The 19,935-nt window shown below is 40.7% G+C and overlaps 1 protein-coding gene across 4 annotated transcripts in view; it reads left to right on the top strand.

Annotated features, from left to right (window-relative positions):
• KDM6A (lysine demethylase 6A) overlaps positions 1 to 19,935 on the top strand; it is a 299,506-nt gene that overhangs the window by 198,788 nt on the left and 80,783 nt on the right. For all 4 annotated transcript variants that reach the window (XM_075912756.1, XM_075912767.1, XM_075912747.1 and 1 more), the window contains exons 9-12: positions 8,970 to 9,063; positions 15,076 to 15,202; positions 18,290 to 18,388; positions 19,502 to 19,721. In XM_075912756.1, the coding sequence (XP_075768871.1) occupies positions 8,970 to 9,063; positions 15,076 to 15,202; positions 18,290 to 18,388; positions 19,502 to 19,721 (540 nt within the window). The remainder of the gene's footprint in view (positions 1 to 8,969; positions 9,064 to 15,075; positions 15,203 to 18,289; positions 18,389 to 19,501; positions 19,722 to 19,935) is intronic.

Below are 19,935 nucleotides of genomic sequence, written 5' to 3'. Positions count from 1 at the left end.
GGCCACCTGAAAGGCTGTCCTGGAGCACTTGAGGTCTGTGGACCGCACTTTGAGAACCACTGTTCTAGAATGACAGCTAACTAGATCACTTACCTTAATACAGTTTTAAAACCCCCAAATTTGTACAGCACTTGTTCTTAAAGAAAACGAGGGGGCGCTGCGCTCCCTGCATGCTATGCTGGCCTACCCCCCCCCCCCCCTCTGGGGATAGGCAACCACATCTCTCCCCTGACCATCGCAAGTGGGGGAGGCAAGGGTAGGCCAGCCCCAGTTCTATCCTCTTCCCCAGCCATACCAGGCCTGGCTCTCTGCCCCTGGCTGCAGGGGCATTGGACGAAACCTCCACCTCGCATGGCAGGCCTGGCTGGAGGCTGTGTAGCTTCTGGCACCCGCCCCTAGCCTTACCCTGAGCATCAGGGAGGGAGGGGGAAGCCAGGCGGCTGAGGGTGGAGGAAAGAAAGGGCTGCGGGATGCAGAGTGACAAATGACGTCACTCTGTTGTTCTGCAGGAAAAGGTTTTTTTTATATATGTAGAGAGAGAATTAAATATTAATATTTGTAAGCTCGAGCTCTTCTGTGATATTTCGACAATAGATATTTTGTTTCTACTTGTTTAAGTATTGCCTGTTGCAATGTTATCCATATGCGCAGGGCTAACCGAGCCACGGTGAGCCCTGCTTGCCAGCCGTGCTGTCCGGTGATCTGCGCGTGCGCAGATCGCCTGAACCTGGCTCTTCCGGGTTGTAATCTATTACATAGTTTGTCGAGCCCTGCATATGCGCATCAGATATGATATACAGTGTAAGCAATGGGCTAGATCCTTAGCTAGTGCACGTCAGCAAAGTTCCATTGAAGTCAGTTGCACAACACTCATTTTTATCAGATGAGTATTGGTTCAACATCTTTTCAGGCCCTCATCACGTGCGCTACAGTGCAGCACACCTAAAATCAGTGCCAAAATTCATGAAATCTGTTGTAGCACCTTTTAGTGAAACTATTTTACAGTTTTTATTTTAATAATTAATCCAGTATTCACAACCTATTTTTAACTGATGACAACTTTATTAAACACTGGCATGATAGCGAAGGGTATGTGACTAGTTGACAGTATAAGGAATCAACACTCTGTAATTGTGAATTCTAGTTTTGACTCTTTCAAAATTTATAGGCTAGAAATTGATCACTATGATTATATAGTCTGATCCGTGTATCTCAGACCATAGAATATCACAAGTGATTTTCATCAAGCTTGTTGTAACTTCTGTCTAAGCTTGAGAAGGTCTTTTAGAAAGTCATCCAGTCTTGTTTTAAATTGGTGGAGGATCTACCATATGACTACATAAAGTTTTCTAGCAGTTACCCTAACTGTTACAAAGTCTTATTTCTACTTTGAATTCAACTTCTATCAACAGGAGGGGTGTTATGCCTCTCTTTGCTGGACTAAAGAGTGTCTGCTATCAAATACTTTTTCTCCATATATAGGTATTTCAAGACCTACATTTATTTATTTGTTTGTTTATTTAATTAAAATATTTTTACATCGCCTCTCTTTTTAAAATATTCAAGGTGGCTTACAAAATGTTTAAAACACAATACAAATATATATATAAATTTAAAATACGAGACCCCAGAGGGGCATGAAACCTGCTAAAAACATCTAGAGAGAAGGAACACACACACACAAACTCAAACACCAATAAAAGCACGAGTAAAAAGAGTGGCTTTAGCCTGATGCCGAAACAATGCTAATGTTGGCACAACGTGAATATCCCGAGGAAGAGAATTCCACAGCCTGGGAGCAAAAGCTGAGAAGGCCCTGCTCTGTGTAGATGTTAATCTGATCCCCATAAGTGGGAGAACACTGAGCAGAGCCTCCCCAGCTGACCTCAGTCCCCGGGCAGATTCATATAGGAGAAGACAGTCCTTCAGATACCGCAGACCCAACCTGTTTATGGCTTTATAGGTCATAACCGAGACCTTAAATTGTGCCCAGAAACATGCCGGAAGCCAGTGCAGCTGCTGGAGCACTGGCATAATGTGCTCCATATAACGAGTATTAGTTAAAACTCAAACAGCTGCATTCTGGACCAGTTGAAGTTTCCGAAGGCTCTAAAGCACCTTACAGTAATCAAGTCGGGATGTAACAAGAGCATGGATTGCTGTGGCCAAGTCATGCTTGTTCAGGAGGGGTCGCAGCTGGTGGATCAGACAAAGCTGCCAAAAACAACTCCTGGATACCGAAGAAATCTGGTTCTGAAATGTTTAAAAAAGGGTCCAGGAGGACTCCCAAGCTGCATACCTGTTCTTTCAGAGGGAGAGTAACCACGTCTAGAACACGTACCATGGCACATTCCCAAACAGATGGCCTCCTGATCCACAGGACATCAGTCTTATCTGGATTCAACTTCAGCTTGTTTGACTTCATCCAGTCCATCACCTCCTCCGGACACCCGTTTAGATGAGTCACTGCCACACCTGGTTCTGATGTCACAGGGAAAGAGTTGGGTGTCATCTGCGTATTGATGGCACCGTCCTCCAAAACTCCTTATGACCTCTCCCAGTGGCTTCATGTAGATGTTAAACAGCATAAGGGGCAAGATGGAACTTTGCGCGACCCCATAGCACAATCGCCACGGGGTTGAATAGCAGCCCCCTAGCTCCACCTTCTGAAAGCATCCCAACAGGTAAGACTGGAACCACTGCAAAACAATGCCTCCAATACCAGTTCCGCCAGGCATTCCAGAAGGATACCATGGTCAATGGTATCAAAAGCCACTGAAACGTCCAAGAGAATTAACAGGGACGCACTCCCCCTGTCTATCTCTCGGTGTAGGTCATCTACCAGGGTGACCCAAGGTGGTTTCAGTTCCAAAACCCGGCCTAAAGCCAGACTGAAATGGATCTAAATAATCTGTTTCTTCCAAGAAAGCTTAGAGTTGCAATGCCACCGCCCGCTCGAGTACCTTGCCCAAGAAGGAAATATTAGCAACTGGGCAATAGTTATTCAAATCATGAGGGTCCACGGAAGGCTTCTTAAGTAGCGGTTTTATCACTGCCTCTTTCAAGGTGGTGGAAACCATACCAGATCTAAAAGATGCATTAATCCCTGGACCCAGCCAATCATCCCTTCCCTACTAGATTTAATAAGCGATGAAGGGCAGGGGGGGTCAGGCAAGCATGTGGTCAGTTACACTCCTCCAAGCACCTTGTCCACATCCTCAGTCTGCAATAGCTGAAACTGTTCCAAAGAAAAACGACTGGGCGGTACACTCAAACGACTGGGCCCCACTTCCACAGCAGCCAGAGTCTAAATCAGGCTGAATGTGAGCAATCTTATCTGCAAAGTGCTTTGCGAACAGATCACAGCGAGGAGCCAAGAGTGCCTACATTTCATCATGAATGCCAGACTGTAACAAGTCCTGCACCACTCAAAACAGTTCCACTGGACGGCATTGTGCAGATGTGATATGGGTGGAAAAGTAGCTTTTCTTCGCTGTCAGCACCACTACAGAATAAGCTTGCAATTCAGTTCTAACCTGCAATCGATCGAACTCCGCTCTAGTTCTCCTCCAGCAGCGTTATAGCCGTCACGCAGACCGTTTTGCTGCCATTGACTCCCCAGAAAGCCAGGGAGCAAACTTGGCTTGACTAACCTGAAGAAGGTGTTCAGGAGCAATCACATCAACTGCCCGGGCTACCTCAATGTTCCATATATTGAGTAGGACAGTGTTTCTCAACGTTTTTTTGTTCGTGGTTCCCTTCTGAGCCTTGTTTACCTCTGTGCCCCTCCTCATAGCCACTGTTAGTTGGAAAAAAAAGAACATAATTTACCTAATGTTCCGGTTTTTCCATGTGGCCCCCTAGAGGTAGGACGTGTCCCCTGGGGAGCCATATGACCCACGATTGAGAACCATTGGACTACGGCATCAACAGGACCATTTGCCATAATGGCTGAACAAGCCTTCAGGGACCTCAGGATGCCACCGAGGGCAGGTCAACTTAATTGGTCCCTCGCCTCGGTGGAAGGGAAGGTGAACAGAGAGTCTAACTTGACCAGGTAGTGATCAGTCCAATACAAAGGGAGTGTAACCACATCCCTTATCCCAAGAGCTCTATCACCCTTAGTCCAAAAGACCAGATCGAGCATATGACTCGCAATATGCGTGGGGCAGTTATTTTTTGGGATAGTCCTAGGGTTGTCATGGTATCCATAAAATCTCAGGCCGGACCAGACAAGACAGCCTCGATGTGAGTATTAAAGTCCCTCAAGACAAGAAGCCTCAGGGTCCTCAATGCCATGTCCGAGGCCAGCTCGAGTAAAAGCATCTGCCATACAGCAGGATGGACTGTACAAAAGCAGAACGCCCAACCTATTCTGGCCACCCAACACCAGGTACAAACACTCGAACCTAATACTTTTTTGGACCAAAGTCCTTTTTTTGGACCTAGTCAGTGAGATAATATTCCTATAGACAATCGCCACCCCACCTCCCCGACCATCGAGCCGCGGCTTGGTGCTATACCGAGAACCCAGCCGGGCACAACTGAGAGAGGTCAACTCCTCCCTCTACTCCCAGCCAGGTCTCAGTGATACAAGCCAGGTCGGACCCTTCATCCAGGATTAAATCATGGATGATAGGTGTCTTGTTAAGTATCAGAGGGGTAGCCGTGTTAGTCTGAATCTGCAAAAGCGACGAGGAGTCCTGTGGCACCTTATAGACTAACTGAAGTGTAGGAGCATAAGCTTTCGTGGGCAAAGACCCACTTCGTCAGATGCATCTGACGAAGTGGGTCTTTGCCCACGAAAGCTTATGCTCCTACACTTCAGTTAGTCTATAAGGTGCCACAGGACTCCTCGTCGCTTTTGCAGGTGTCTTGTTGGATACCCAACTGGCATTCAGCAGCAGCATCCTCAGGTAATGGCCAGATGTTAAGGTTCTCAGAGTTATTGAGGCTGGCAACTGGACCAGAACAAGAATAGCACATAACTGTCTAAACCTCGTTCCCCTTGGCTGGCCAATCCCAATCTTACTGCCATATCTTCTCCTAGTCACAACAGCCACAGTGCTATCTGAACCCTCCCCCTTAGCCACCCCATCTGTGCCAAAACACATAATGAAAAAAGAAAATAAATACAACCCTTCCTTGACCTTCAGTGAAGGCAGGTAAAGGAAACTTGATCTCACCAAGAACGCTCCTCTGCACCAGGGACTGAATAGGCCACCACACAACCAACAAGTATGCTGCTCTTACCAGCATTCACAAACGCACACTCCAAAATTATGCTATATCACCACCACCACCACCAACATACACCCTTGACCTTGGTCTGCCCTGAAGGTCTCTCCCAAAGGGCAGCCCCTTTTGGCTTGTCCCTTTGGAGCGGCCTGCCGCCAGAGGCACCCTCCTGGCTTTACGCCCACCCCTGGTAATGGCTGCAGGCAACACCTGCAGCTGAAAGTTCTTAGTCCTAATGGGACTCATACTCAGGAGATGGTGCAGCAACAGCAGGGCAAGATTGCTCCTTCAAGGGGGAATTGCAATGCCACCGCCTGCTCGAGTATCTTGCCCAAGAAGGGAATATTAGCCTATACATACCTATAGATGATCAAGTTATTTAACATATTCTTTAATAAGCTAAATAGATGAGCTTTTTCAGTATCTAACTGTAATAGTGGGTGTTCCAGACCTTGAACCATTCTTTTAGCTATATCCCAATCTTTTCCAATTTGTCAAGATTCTTTTTTAAATGTGGACATTGGGCCATAATATTCTAGTAATACTCTTACTAATGCCATGGTCATCCTGTTTAATCTTTTCACAGATTGACATATTAGCTTGTTTCCAGCTTTCTGTATCTTCTCCTTAGTAATTCAAGATTTGTTAAATATCAGTGAGTCACAGAGCTCCTTCAGCCAATTCTCTCAGAACTCTTGGATGCGAGGTCTCTCATATCTTGCAGATTTTAAAATGTTAACTTCAGTAGTTGCTGCTTAACATCCTACTTATTTGTTACAGGAATGCAAAGTACAGTACTTCATACTCCATCTTACAATGATAATACCCAGTTTCTTTCCAAAGACAGAACAGATATATATTTATTGAACTCTTCTTTCTTTTCCTGCATCACTGACAATTTTACTACTCCTATGTAGTAACAGACCTATACCTATACCTTTACCAAGATTTCTTTTGTTCTTGATACATTTTAAATATTCCTTTGTATTGTCTTTAACCATACTGGACATGAATTTTTCACATAGCTTCTTGTCTACTTTCACTACTGAGTTATAGTAATCAACTTCCCCCTTTTTCTATTTGTTATATATTATTGCTGCTTTCACTCTCCTTTTTAATCAGGCTAATATTTTAATCAACAAAGCCCTGTCTTATGACAGTGGAATTTGGGCTTTTGGGCATCTTGCAAAGCTAACAACTATTCATAATCATTCACATTGCTTTTTTGAAACGTTTCTTTCTAGTCAATTATACTTATTATTACTTTCAGCTTCACTGAATTGTCTCCTTCAAAGCACCAATTTTATATCTTTAGCTATATCTATTCCTCAGGACTGTTACGTTCACACATAATCAGTGTAACTGTATTGTGAACATTTGCATCTAGAAAGTCCCTAATTTTCAGTTCTGTTGTCAATTGTTTTAAGGAATTAGGTCTAATCTTGAATATCACTAATCTGTAATACGTTTTATGTAAGGAAATTATTATAATTATTAGAATTCCCAAAAACTGTTAGTGGTAACATGATCTCCAGGATATATATCCCAGATTGAAATGAAGGCTGAGTAACTGAGGAATTAAGGCATTTATTTTAAATGGTAAATTTATGTACAGTATATACAATGAAGATAGACATAGGTTAATGCTATCAGATAAAAGTTAGCTGTCTGAAACACTGTCCATTTAAATAGTGAAAGAAACAGTACACAGTCTGGGAAACTTTTTCATCACCACGGCATAGAACCTATAAACTACTGTGGTGGGTTTTTCTTAGGATGCATCCTGGAACTTCTTTACCCCTGAGCCCTCTTACTTACCTACCTGGGCTTCCTGTCTCACTGTGATGTTCTGGCAAGCTGCAAACTTCTTAAATACTGTACTTACATAAACATCCACAACCAGGGACTTGCCTGGCTGAGTTACATGAATGGTCTTGCCAGTCTCTCATAAACCAGAAACAGGCTCCAGCAAGTTCCCCCAGCTTCCCAGCTCTTCTATCTTGCCCTGGACAGAAGCGTGGCCAGTGTAAGAAAGTTACCAAGTCCGACTTTCCCTGGATGTGTAGACTGCGTACTCCACCTTTTGTGCACTGAGCAGAGGTTTCCCCAGCACTTCAAGCAAAACACACATCTTTTAGATAAAATATAAAACATATTAACTATAGAAAGATAGATTTTAGTTGAGAACTCTGGATGGATCCACTTCTACAGTTCAAAAGTCTTTGTCCTCTAGACTTGTTTCCAGGTGTTAATTGGTGGGGGGAAGGAGGATGAGAGGGAGGCTAAGTGATGGTTTCACTTCCTTTCTTTTATAACTTCTTCCAGCTTCATTGAAAGCCTTTGCTATGAAGAATGTCAAGGAGTCTCCATGCTATCTTCATTGTATACAGTTCCACGATAGCCTTTAAATGTGTGGATTTGCTTTAATGCAGTGTCTGGCTGCTCCAGTGTTGTACTTGGTAGGCTGGTTGCACTTGTTCCCAAGCTCATAACTTATTTTACCCACAGCAAAACTTTATAGCTTCCCACACAATGATAATGCATACAATCCAACAGGATATTAATGTTTAACAGATCAAGATCTTTTAAAATGATACCTCAAAAGGCACTTGAAACAAAACATAATTCATATAACACCAGTGAATATGGGTGTTCAAGGTTGCTGCTTCGATGTACAGAGTGCCACAACTACAGACGCAGCTTGAGGGCCTATGCTTCTATAGTACTCATGAATTAGAAAGTGAACACTTTCATGATTCAGGCACGTCTTGTATAAATAGAGAACGACGAGATAGAATTAGCAGCATTAGGATATTCTAATACTGTTATTGGCTGTCTATATTTGAAAATCATAGCTTCAGGTATGACAGAATCATCCTACAGAGAAACAAATTTCTAATGCTACCTACAAACATCAGTTATAGAAACATAGATTTAAAAATATGAAAGAGTTTTTCTTTTACATCATCTATAAACTACCTCAGCTGCCAACATTAGGTCATGGTTATGACACCACAGCATAACTATGGTAGTGCAGGTGCGGTACCATATGTAGATGCTTCCTACCTCAGTGGAAGGGGGTTTCCCCACTAATGTAGTTAATACACTTCTGCAAGGGGCAATGCCTAAATTGATGAATAAATTACTTCATTCACCTGTCTGTATCATTGTGAGGGGAAAGGTCAAGTTAATTTGTGTTCACTGTGCGGTATTTTTCACAGCCCTGTGCAAAATAGGTCATCTTATTTTTAAAGGTAAACAATGTCTTTATTTCTGTTCTGGAGTTGTGGAATTTACAAGTTGATTCACTGGACTATATTACTGTAGCAGTGACCTCAGTATGTAGCCTTACTAAAACAGTATAGAAGTATAGGGCAAAGTTCAAGAAAACTAATTTTGACAATGCACAGTGACCATTGATCTGAATATAATTGGCAAGGTGCATATGTACGGAATCTGACCAGATCACTCATTTGCAAAAATTTTCTCTTTGTTATATTGTTTTATGTATTGAATTTATACCAATGATTATCTCTTCTGAAAGTTTACTCTACTGAAACTTTGTATTTCTATCATTAAAGCTTTCATATGAACTATATACAAGAAATTTTGTAGATTTTTTTTTTTTGGGGGGGGTGCATTTGTGTAGTTTCAGTGCTGTGCAACAGTTACTATTGGTGGTAGGATGTCAGTTTTAGGAATAATCCATTTACTTCCCCCCCACCTTGCAGAGAAAGTATCATTCTGCAAAGGAAGCATATGAACAACTTTTGCAGACCGAAAACCTTCCTGCACAAGTCAAGGCAACTGTCTTACAGCAATTAGGTATGTAAAAGCAAGTTGTCTTTTATCTGTATGTGTTTCGATTTACCTCTCTGGTTGTTTATATTTTGTTGTCTGTCTTTGAAATAAATAATTAGTGCATTCAGAAGATGTATTTTGAAGGGTCTGTTTCCAGGGAGTCAAAAATTCTCTAAATATAATTTGAGTTATTTACCCAAGTCAGAGAGAATCACGTAGCCATAAATAATCTCTGTATCGGGAGAAGAGACAGACAGATCTTTAAGTTCAATTTTATAATGTGCTAGGTTCTCAGATATTATTGTGATTTATACTAACAATAAGTACATTGTTCGTATAACAGAATTTTGGTGAGACACTGGAGCAGGACTGCCTATGGAGGAGGGGGAAGAGGACAATTTCCCCAGGGCTGAGAGTCATGGCCAATGCTATTTCAGCAGCAGTGGTGGTGGCTGGAGCTCTAGGCCCTTGAATTGCCATGGGAGCGTCGGAGCGCCTCTCCAGATGGCCTCTATTTTACAGGCATAAGGATCTTGTGCAAAAAGGGGGTTTTGCACAAAATGGATATGTCCACACAGATCAGAAGAGACTATGCAAATGAAGCGCACAAAGTTGTTAATGAGCACTTCATTTGCATTACTCTTTCACAAAAATATGTAGTGTAGACATAGCCTGAGTGATGATTATTTGTGAATCACTTGTTCCCTAAAAATGTTGTTGAGTGAATCTATTGAATCTGGTTAGGCCATTACATTATGATAAAGTGGGAACTTCTTTGTGGGTAAAAGGACAGACCTGCCTGACCCAGAACACTCAGGTAAAATGATACACAGGTTATATTACTGACTGCCAATGAGAAATACACCATCTGATCCAGAGATTTGTACTTATCACAAGCATGCACTCTAGCAGACTATAATAAACTAGTCTTTCCTCAGGTAGAATATGATCAGGAGTAAAAATAATATGGCACTAATGAAAAACAAAGGTAAATGTTATCTCTGCCAGAGTGGTATAGTGAAAAAGCTTATTTTATGCTACTGGCAAAAGAAGTGAAGAACATGTTTTTATAAACATTTGTGTCTTTATGTTGAATTTTTTACTCCTGCAGAAGACCATTTTGACAGCAAAATGACTTCTTTTCTTAGCCAGGAAATGGCTTTTGAGCAAGGTACAAATTTAGGTGATATCCAAGTGTCAGATATATGTTTAGCTGACGGAGAAAAACTTTTGTTGGGGAGGGAAACCTTTGTATTCTGGCAGAAATATGCATTTGTGCACTCAAATACTTCACAGCCATCCTACTCAGTTGTAGGACACGTAACACAGAAAACATGCGTTAGTTTCTTTCATTACTTCTTAATTCTTCATTTCATATATTTTGCTACTTGTATAGATAAATAATCCTTTTTAACGTATAACCTAAAATAACACTGATTTGTAAAATGAAATGTTTTCGTTTTGAGATCCAGTAATCCTTTGGATAAGAGGATTGGGTTCAGTCCTTTTGAATCTTTTGACCTATCCACAACCTTTAGGATTTGTGAACTTTTTCTTTAAATGCCAATGGGTACTGATCTGTTAAGTGTAGGAATCTAGTGTGCATGTTCCAGGACATCAGCCCTTTAGGGGGCAAGATTTCTATATGGTATAGTCTAGAAGGAATAATTCAATTTCACCACAAAGTCCCGCCCCCCCCCCCCCACTCAGGTTTCATTATTGTTAAAACATGTATTCAAACTTTCACCCTTTAATCCTGGGTCACATGACTGATCATGTGAGTAAAGTAGGAAAGGCAGTCTGTATTTTCCTCAGTTAGAGGGAAACACCAGAGATGGGGAAAGAGCTAGTATAGTTCTCTTTGCAAAAAATGGAAGGACCAACAATAGTCATCTTTTCAGAGTGGGGTGATGGAGCTCCTTTCATAAAATGAGCTGGAGTAGGAGCCAGACTAGTGTAAGGCCATGATAGAGAAATACTGTGAGCTCCTGATACAAGGTTGATTGAGCAGCCCTGAAGAAGGAAAAGTAAGGGTCTAAATACAGGACTATGTAGCACTTTAAAGACTAACAAAATGGTTTATTAGATGATGAGCTTTCGTGGGCCAGACCCACTTCCTCAGATCAAATAGTGGACTAGGAAGTCTTGGGGAAGGGACAAAAGCAGAGTTATAAAGGTGAAAGTTTGAATACGTGTTTTAACAATAATGAAACCTGGGAATGAGGGACTTGGTGGTGAATTCCACATTGTATTTGAGAGTTTGAGTTGCTGAAGAAGCAATGTAAACAGGAGCACAGCAGTGCAGCTAGACTGAATGGATACAGCATAAATCTCAGAGGATACACGTGTTGCATAGTTCATACTTTTGCTAGTACTGTAGTCAAAACTTACCATCATCTTTTGGATTTGTTTTTGCCAGGGGCCTCAAGTACAGCAATTGGAGTCAAGAAAAAAAATCTTGATTCAAAGAGTGTGCATTTTCTAATATTGTTTTTCAACCCCCTCTTCCATTCTCTTTAAAAATGTCATAGAACCTGTTGTGTCAGATATTTGTCAAGCCCTGATGATAATTCAGTGAATCTACTTGCCCGTGGCGAGTAGATTTCAGTCAGTCACCCCGTTCATTGGCAGTGCGCTCATGTGCAATGCAGGTCTAGCGCATGAGCAGTGCAGGGCTGGCAAGTAGATTTCACCGCAGTTTGTCAAGCCCTCGTTATCATCCATGTTCAGTTGGGGACAATATAATAGTTCTCCAACAGTATGAAGGGAAGGGTGTGTTTCATTTTTTCCTAATTCCAATACTTTACCATTTGTGCTTATGGATAGAAAAAGAGACCTGCCTTTCTCTTGACCTGTGTCATTGTGTGGGATAGGTGTTGAAATCTCCCTACCTCCTTCCATGTTATCCAGAATATAAAGTAGGCAGGAACCTCTACCTGTCTTAGTTGATCCAGTGTGTATTCAAGTTCTGGTATACAAATCTGGAAATATTATAGAAGCTTCCCTTCTTTCTGTTCATGGTCACCAGTATGGGTGCTCAGTGTTCCACTAAGAGTACAGCATATTGTCCTATTGCTAATACAAACTTTCAACAAGAAAGAAATATGCTTCCTTGAGCAGTAGGGTCTCTAGGGCTGTGTCCAGACTCAGGGGTTTTTTCGGGAAAAGTAGCCTTTTCCCGAAAAAACTTCCCCTGCGTCCAGACTCAAGCCGCGTTCTTTAGAAATAATTTCGAAAGAACGCGGCTTTTCTTTCGATGGCGGTAAACCTCGTTTCACGAGGAAGAACGCCTTCTTTCGAAAGTTCCTCTTTCGAAAGAAGGCGTTCTTCAATGTAAATAGGGCTTCCTCAAAAGAGAGCATCCAGACTCGCTGGGTGCTCTCTTTCGAAAAAGCGGATTGCTCTTTCGAAAGATCCGCCTGCAGTCTAGACGCGATCTTTCGAAAGAGGCTCTTTCAAAAGAGGCTCTTTCAAAAGAAGCCTGCAGTCTAGACATAGCCTAGGAGTTAGAAAATTTAGTGCATTTTTTAACTTTTAACATTTCAGCTATCTCCTTTATTTCAGTCAGGGTTGTCATTGATCAGTGTACCTGACACTTTTCTCCACATCATACATATATTAAGACATATTTTGTGTGATTGTACTAATGTAAATAATTAACTTTCAAAAGACTAATATTTTCCACAAATTTGTAAATCTCCACTGATTTGGATCTAATTTCCAATGTGATTGAGGATCCCTACAGAAGAACACTGGTTGTATCACCTTTCTAATTTTTTCCCCGGGCTTTTAGGATTGATTCCCTTTTGCAGTATTTCATCAGGTTAAGGGGGATCCTTCCCCATAATAACCTTTTGTCCCCTATTTTCAATATACCTTGTGATCCCCAAGGTGTTTCCGGTGATTTTACTGACTATACCTGAAGTCTGGATAGGACTTTTAGGAACAGTCTCAATCAGGTGCTCCAGGATAAATAGTTTTTTCTTACTGACCACCTCTTATAAAAAGATGGAAGTTTACCTTTCATTCTAGAAGGTACCACAGTGATTCTTCTTTCAGCACAATCTAACACTCAGTAACTTAATTTAAAACTATATTAAGAATAGTTAAAGAAAATCACAGTACCTCATACAGTCTGCAGGGAAAAAGATAGGAATACTATGTATACTGGCCAGTTGATTACTGAGTTTTATTTTACTTTGTAATGTGGAGAGGAAAGTATGTGTTCACATAATTACATTTTATTTTTATGGATGTGCATATGGTAAAACAGTTAGGGTTGAGTCTGTGACTTCCTAACTTTTGAGCATTTCCCATTATAACTTTTAATGTTCTTTTACTGTAAGTTTTTATGCAGAACCTAACACTTAACAGATATAAGGGGGTGGTGTATAAGTAAATAAAACATTTTACATAAAATGGATCTGTGTATTATATGTATTATTTATTTGTTTTGCTATAATGCCCGAGGGCCAGAATACCCTTGTGCTGCACATTGTAAAAATGCATGATAAAAAGATAGTCCTTGCACCAAAAATTTACAATCTAAGCATTAGACCAAAAAAAAAAAAACCAACAAGTGAGCAAGCACAAGGAAACAGGAACATTCATGGATTCTAAGACCAAAAGGAACATTTGTGATCATCTAGTTCAATAATTCTCAATCTGTTTACCATTGTGGGCAGCATATGCAACTCTGTTATGTGGACTGCATCCATACAATATATGTTCTACCTGTATAGCCTTGAGGATGCCTCATGGGCTGTAGCTGTGTTCTAATTGTGCCAGTTTGAGAACCACTGATCTAGTCTGACTTTGTATATAACTTCCCTCATATAATCTCTAGAGTATGATATAGCAGGAGGACCATCTCAAAGGGGATCCCCTTGTTATGGTACAGATAGACAGAGGGAGACTGTTGGTATTGGCCACAGTGACTGAGGAATGTTTGAAGATAGTTACAATTTGCAGTGCTTGTATTGTTTGCATGCTAATTTGGGTTTTTATTTTGAAATTGTAAGAAATAAGAGCATATTAGTATAGATCCATTTCACTTTCATGTAAGAAACAGTAGCTATATAACAAATTCTTTTCCCTATAAAGATTGTAGCCAGAATTTTTGTTTGCATCAGTGGACTCATAGCCTCAGAAGAGAAATCCTGATACTTAACATTTTCCCAAATAGCTAATAAAATAGACAAAAGGATATCCTGAGCATCCATAGTGTGTGTTTAAAAAAAAAAAAAAAAAAGGAGGGGACTACCTTTTTTTCCAAAAAATAAAATGAGAAAAAGTAAATTTACTAAGATTAGAAAACATTTTAGCTTCCTTTCCCCCATTCTATTACATCCCTTTCCAGGGCTCATCCCTCCACATACTGCTCTCTTCTCCCCTACTGCCCCTCCCCCCCCAAATGGGCTCTGCAGGGTTTGTGACCCAGTCTTTTGCCTTCCGTGGGCTTTTTCCCAGTTCTAAACTTAATCCTTCTCTTCTTTGTATTAAGATGTTTTTGGTAGCAGATAAGGAAATTCAGACCCTCACTTTCGCCTGTATTCTAGGGACCCTAGAACAATCAGCCAAGGTCAAGCTAACCTTTGTTGATGCTGCTTCCGTTTCTTTTCTGCTTTGGCTGCCTTTCAGGTTATCTCTACATCTCCCCCATGAGCTTATGGTATATCAGCCTCTCTAAACCTTTGTGCACTAGCTACCAGAAAGGAACTTGATAAGTCTTCCCCTATCCCTGCATCTTCCTTCTCAGCTGGGATTCCTCCCTTTATAAACTACCCAGGTCCTCCCACAGCTGGGATTTGTCTTTAATTATATCAGGCCCATGATGCAGATGCAACCAGAGTTATTAGACTGTCAGCCTCACATTAACCCTTTCGCTACTTGTGCAGACTAGACGCCCCTTCAGAATCATATATAATAGGGGTTCATTTTTGTTTTTTTAAAGAGCAGATATTATCATCTCCACCTACCTATTATCATCAGCACTTCTGAGAATTTAGCTTTTGTTGTTTGTGACTTCTGTTGTAGGCTGGATGCATCACACCGTGGATCAGCTAGGAGACAAAGCAACTAAGGAAAGCTATGCTATTCAGTATCTCCAGAAGTCCCTCGAGGCAGATCCTAATTCTGGCCAGTCCTGGTATTTCCTTGGAAGGTGAGAACTGGTGGTATAGCCACTGTAATTAAGGCTGTCTCTTTTTAAAAAAAATCTTGCTTTGAGAGGCTGTGCATGAACTGAAAATATTCTTCAGTGTGAAAGCTATCATGAAAATTTTGGAGTTTGGGAGTAGTTTTCCTTTCAAATAAATAACATGTATTCTTAACTTGAACAAATAAGAAAAAATCTGAAACTGCTGAAGTCCAACTTTGATATTTTGAAGGAAAATACATACCTATCCAATTTATCATAAGTGAAAATACTGTGCAATACGTTATTTAATTAGAAATCATTCAGTTAAATAAGCAGGCAAAAGTGTACATGATTCTTTCTCTGCCTTATATGCAAATACGTCAAATGCTGTCATTTAAGCTAACTGTTTGCTTTAGTCTTAGGGTGCGTCCTTTCCTTACTTTGGTCCACACCGCCCTGTAGCTTAAAATAAGATACACTGTAGCTTGAAATAAGATACACAATTTGAACTATGCAAATTGCGTATCTTATTTCAATATTATTTTAAAATAGCTTATTTCGTAATTTGGTGCTGTCTACACAACATCAGATTTTGAAATAACCTGCTATTATGAAACGTCCCTTACTCCTTGTGGAATGAGGTTTACAGGGACATTGGAATAGTGAGCCTGTTATATTTCTAAATAACAGGCTTGCTGTGTAAATGCAGGATAGCTATTTCAGGATACTCTGAAATAGCATTGCAGTGTAGACATAGGCTTATAGTGCACTACTTCCCTTTTTTCTTTCCCCTTTGTCACATATCTTTTTCTCAATGTATACTGCCTGTAAAAGTACTTGCGTTTGTCTCTGCATACTTCTGCATTCTGTAATCAGTGCAATCCTGGCCTCACTCCCAGGGAGCCCCCTGCCAACCTGCGCTGCTGACTCTGATAGAGAGGCAGCACTGCAAGGTGGCATTAGCTTCTGGCTGTGGGGGTCCCAGGCCTGCCACAGGGAGAGGCTGCTCCGTAGCAACTGCCCCTGTCTGCAAGAAGCCACGCTGCCCACTGACAGAGGCTGTGCGTGCATCCCACCTGTCCTCCCCCATGTGTGCTGCTGCCTCTGTATCAAAGGCCACAGTGAGAGGCATGGGGGAGGTGGCTCCATGAAGCTGGAGCAGTGGCTCCTGCCTGCCCCCCATTTGTTGCCTCTCAGAGGGTCAGGTGGCTCCGCGGAGCCAGCACACAAGAGGAGCTGGCTTGAAAGCTGCTTCCCACATGTACTGGTTTCCACCTGCCTCCCCCCTCGCTGCTGCCTCTTACAGGAAGCAGCAGAGGGGGGAGGGAAGGTGACTGCATGATCTCGTGCTTGTAGGGAGCCATCTTAAAAGCAAGTTCCCCATGGGTAATGACTCCCACCTCCCCGCTCCCTGTTTGCTGCCTCTGATAGAGAGTGCATGTAGCTGATAGAATTACTATACGCTAACATCCCTAGTACATGTTATAGAAAAACCAAACTATATTATGTGTAAACTTTAAACTGGATTAGCTCAGATGGAGCTATTCTGATTAAGAAGATAAGTGATTGATATTTTAATGTGAATTTTATGCCCCTTCTTGTTCTTTAAAAAGAAAGAAAAATTTGAAAACTCATCACTAGATGACAGTAATCCAGACAATATTTGTCATTTAATCAGTGTTATCTTCTACAGGCCACAGACTGCTATGGGTGACTTGATTGCACTTTGGAGTAGTTGTCTTCTTACCCAATCAAAGAAACGGTTACCCATATTATGGGGCAAATAGACAAATTTAATGTTTTAACTAAAACAAAATTCTTCAATTTAGATTTTTGTACGTTTTCTAGTTCTGTGTTAATTTTGTTTGAACATTCTTTCTTTTTATTATATTTGAATTACTGAGATGCACTTAAGTTTTGGTGAGATTTTAATTGAACTGTTGTGACACTGACAGGTGTCTTAAAATATCTGAGAAACCAATTTTAACACAGCTGTTGGGACTTTGTTTTATTACCTTTACGTCTCACTACTTATCTTTTGAAACTTTTTGCTACTGCATCTTACTAATATAACATAAAGAAGAACCTGATTCTTTTTCCAGTTTGAAGGTTTTCACTTTTGTTGTTTATATTTGTCTTATTATTTTTTGCAAGATTAAATTTTCAAGTATTTGTGTATTCTGAAGACTTTTTAGTTCTTGTGGAAACTGGGAAGATAATTGCAGGCAGTGTGGGCATGACCAAAGAGAATGCTTTTCTACTAAGAAAGTTTCATTATCTCATTTTCTTCCTGATTATGATGGAAGCAGTACTTTTTCTCTGTAGCATAATTGTGGCTCACTTCTTTGTCTGCTAATGTTTCTGCTTACCATGTCGTGCTGCTTTTGAAAATGTTATATGTACTTAGTGTTCACAAAATAATTTTTATAAAAAGAGCAATAAAATGAGGATTTTCCTTTCTTTGGTGCATCCTGAAGACTAGACAGTAAAACCATACTTTTTACTGTTTAACATTTTATTAAAAATTGCATGGGAAATGCATTCTCAGTACTAACTGTACATACGCAAAGAAGATCTACAATATAGAGTTTATTTACTAAATTTATTCCCTGTATTTGTAATGTCACTATATTAGTTGTAATTATAAATTATCTTCTGTAGTATTTCAGCATCCTTGCTGCTAACATTTTTAATGTGGTAAGGTTGACTATTTGGGAACAGGCACTTTAATTCTTCCTGTGTTGCAATCTGTATGTACATATTTTCCCTTTTTGGTCAATGAAATACCACAGGTAAAACAATCATACATTTCCAGAATGTAGTATTAATTCTGGACATTAATATTTTCCATTTTGATGTAACGTGATGATGTAAACATGTAATCTGCTTTAAATGCCAATACACCTTGCACAGCTGATGCTGAAGTATTACTGTATTTCACAAATAAATTATTGGTAATAAAGATTCTTAAGTTTACTACGTTCAGTGTAATTTGGAATTCATGTGCGTGAATATATATATTTGCATGAACTTATTAATAGTAGTCCACTCTTGGCAAACTATTGCTAGTAATCACTTTAATATTACCACAGTTCTTTCTCTTTTCTCCAGGTGCTATTCAAGTATTGGGAAAGTTCAAGATGCCTTTATATCTTATAGGCAATCTATTGATAAATCAGAAGCAAGTGCAGATACATGGTGTTCTATAGGGTAAGAATGATGCAGGGAAAAGCATTACTATAATTGAAATGTTAATGTATTTAAACAAGGACCAGTTTTTTAAATGGTTCACAAAACTCCTTATTCCTAGCTGATATATTAATGTTCTGTCACCCATGCTATAAGTAGAGTTGCCAACTTTCTACTCACATAAAACCAAACATCTTTGCTCTGTCTCTCCTCTCCGAGGCCTCATCCCTGCCCCCCGTCACTCACTTGTCCCACCCTCTCTCGCTCGTTCATTTTCACTGGGATGGCTTGGGATTGGAAGTGTGGGGGGAAAGAGAGGACTCTGGGGTGAAGCTAGGGATGAGGGGCTTGGAATGTAGGAGGGTGCTTTAGGCTGGGACAGAGCAGTTCGGGGGCAGGAGGGTGATCAGGGCTATGGCAGTGTGTTGGGGTGTGGCAGGTGATCGGGTTGCAGCCTGTTGGTGGTGCTTATTTCAGGCAAGCTCTCCTGGCTTGGCCAGACGCATGGCCAAGTGGCTCTTCCTGCCTCCCAATCTGGGGGCACCATCCTTGCAGCTCCCATTGATCATAGTTCCTAGCCAATGGGACCTGCAGAGCTGGGGCTTTGCAGTAGGTTCAACATGCAGAGCCTCCCTCTTTGCCTACACATAAGAGCTGGAGGGGAGTTATGTTGCTGGTTCATAGAGTCATATGGAGGAGCCACAGCAGATAGGGAGCCTGCCTTAGTCCTTCAATGTTGTGGATTGGACTTTTAATGGCCTGGTCAGTTGTGATGAAAGGAACTGCCAAGGTCCCTTTTTGATTAACTGTTCCAGTCAAAAACCAGACACCTGGCAACCCTAATAATAAATGTCTTGAAGTTAAAGAAATATGTAGGTATTTGCAATATGTGGTGTTTTTATTTTAACTTTATTTATTAAGGTATAAAATGTATCATTCATGGTTGTCTCAGTGAATTATATAATGATGTGTTCCACTTTATATAGAAAAGTTTTTCTTTAATCTGCTGAGTTTTGGATGGAGGTGCGTGTGCGTGTGTGCATGTGTGTGGTTGTTTGTTTGTTTGTTTGTTTGTTTGTTTGTTTGTTTAAGACTTAGTTGTTAATTTTGAACTTTACCAATCTTTTTATTCAGTGTGCTATATCAACAGCAAAATCAGCCAATGGATGCTTTACAAGCCTATATCTGTGCTGTACAATTGGACCATGGCCACGCTGCAGCCTGGATGGACTTAGGCACACTCTATGAGTCCTGTAACCAGCCTCAGGATGCCATTAAATGCTACTTAAATGCAACTAGGAGCAAAAATTGTAGTAATACCTCTGCACTTGCAGCACGGATAAAATATTTGCAGGTAAAACTTTAAAGCTTTAAGAAAGGGAAATATTTTACCAGGTATACAACAGAGGGGAGGGGAACATAACAAGTTAATGTGTAATTGTTTCATGATGTGTATAACTTGTTTCCATATTTTATTGTGAGCATATCATAGCTTGTAATATTGTTTTCTTTTTCATTTTTTCAGTGGGACTCAATTCATGTAAATAATGCTGTTTTGCACATTACTC

The sequence above is a fragment of the Pelodiscus sinensis genome, chromosome 1, assembly GCF_049634645.1.
Source record: "Pelodiscus sinensis isolate JC-2024 chromosome 1, ASM4963464v1, whole genome shotgun sequence".
In the NCBI taxonomy this organism is placed as follows: domain Eukaryota; kingdom Metazoa; phylum Chordata; order Testudines; family Trionychidae; genus Pelodiscus; species Pelodiscus sinensis.
This window is presented reverse-complemented; position numbering and strand designations above follow the sequence as displayed.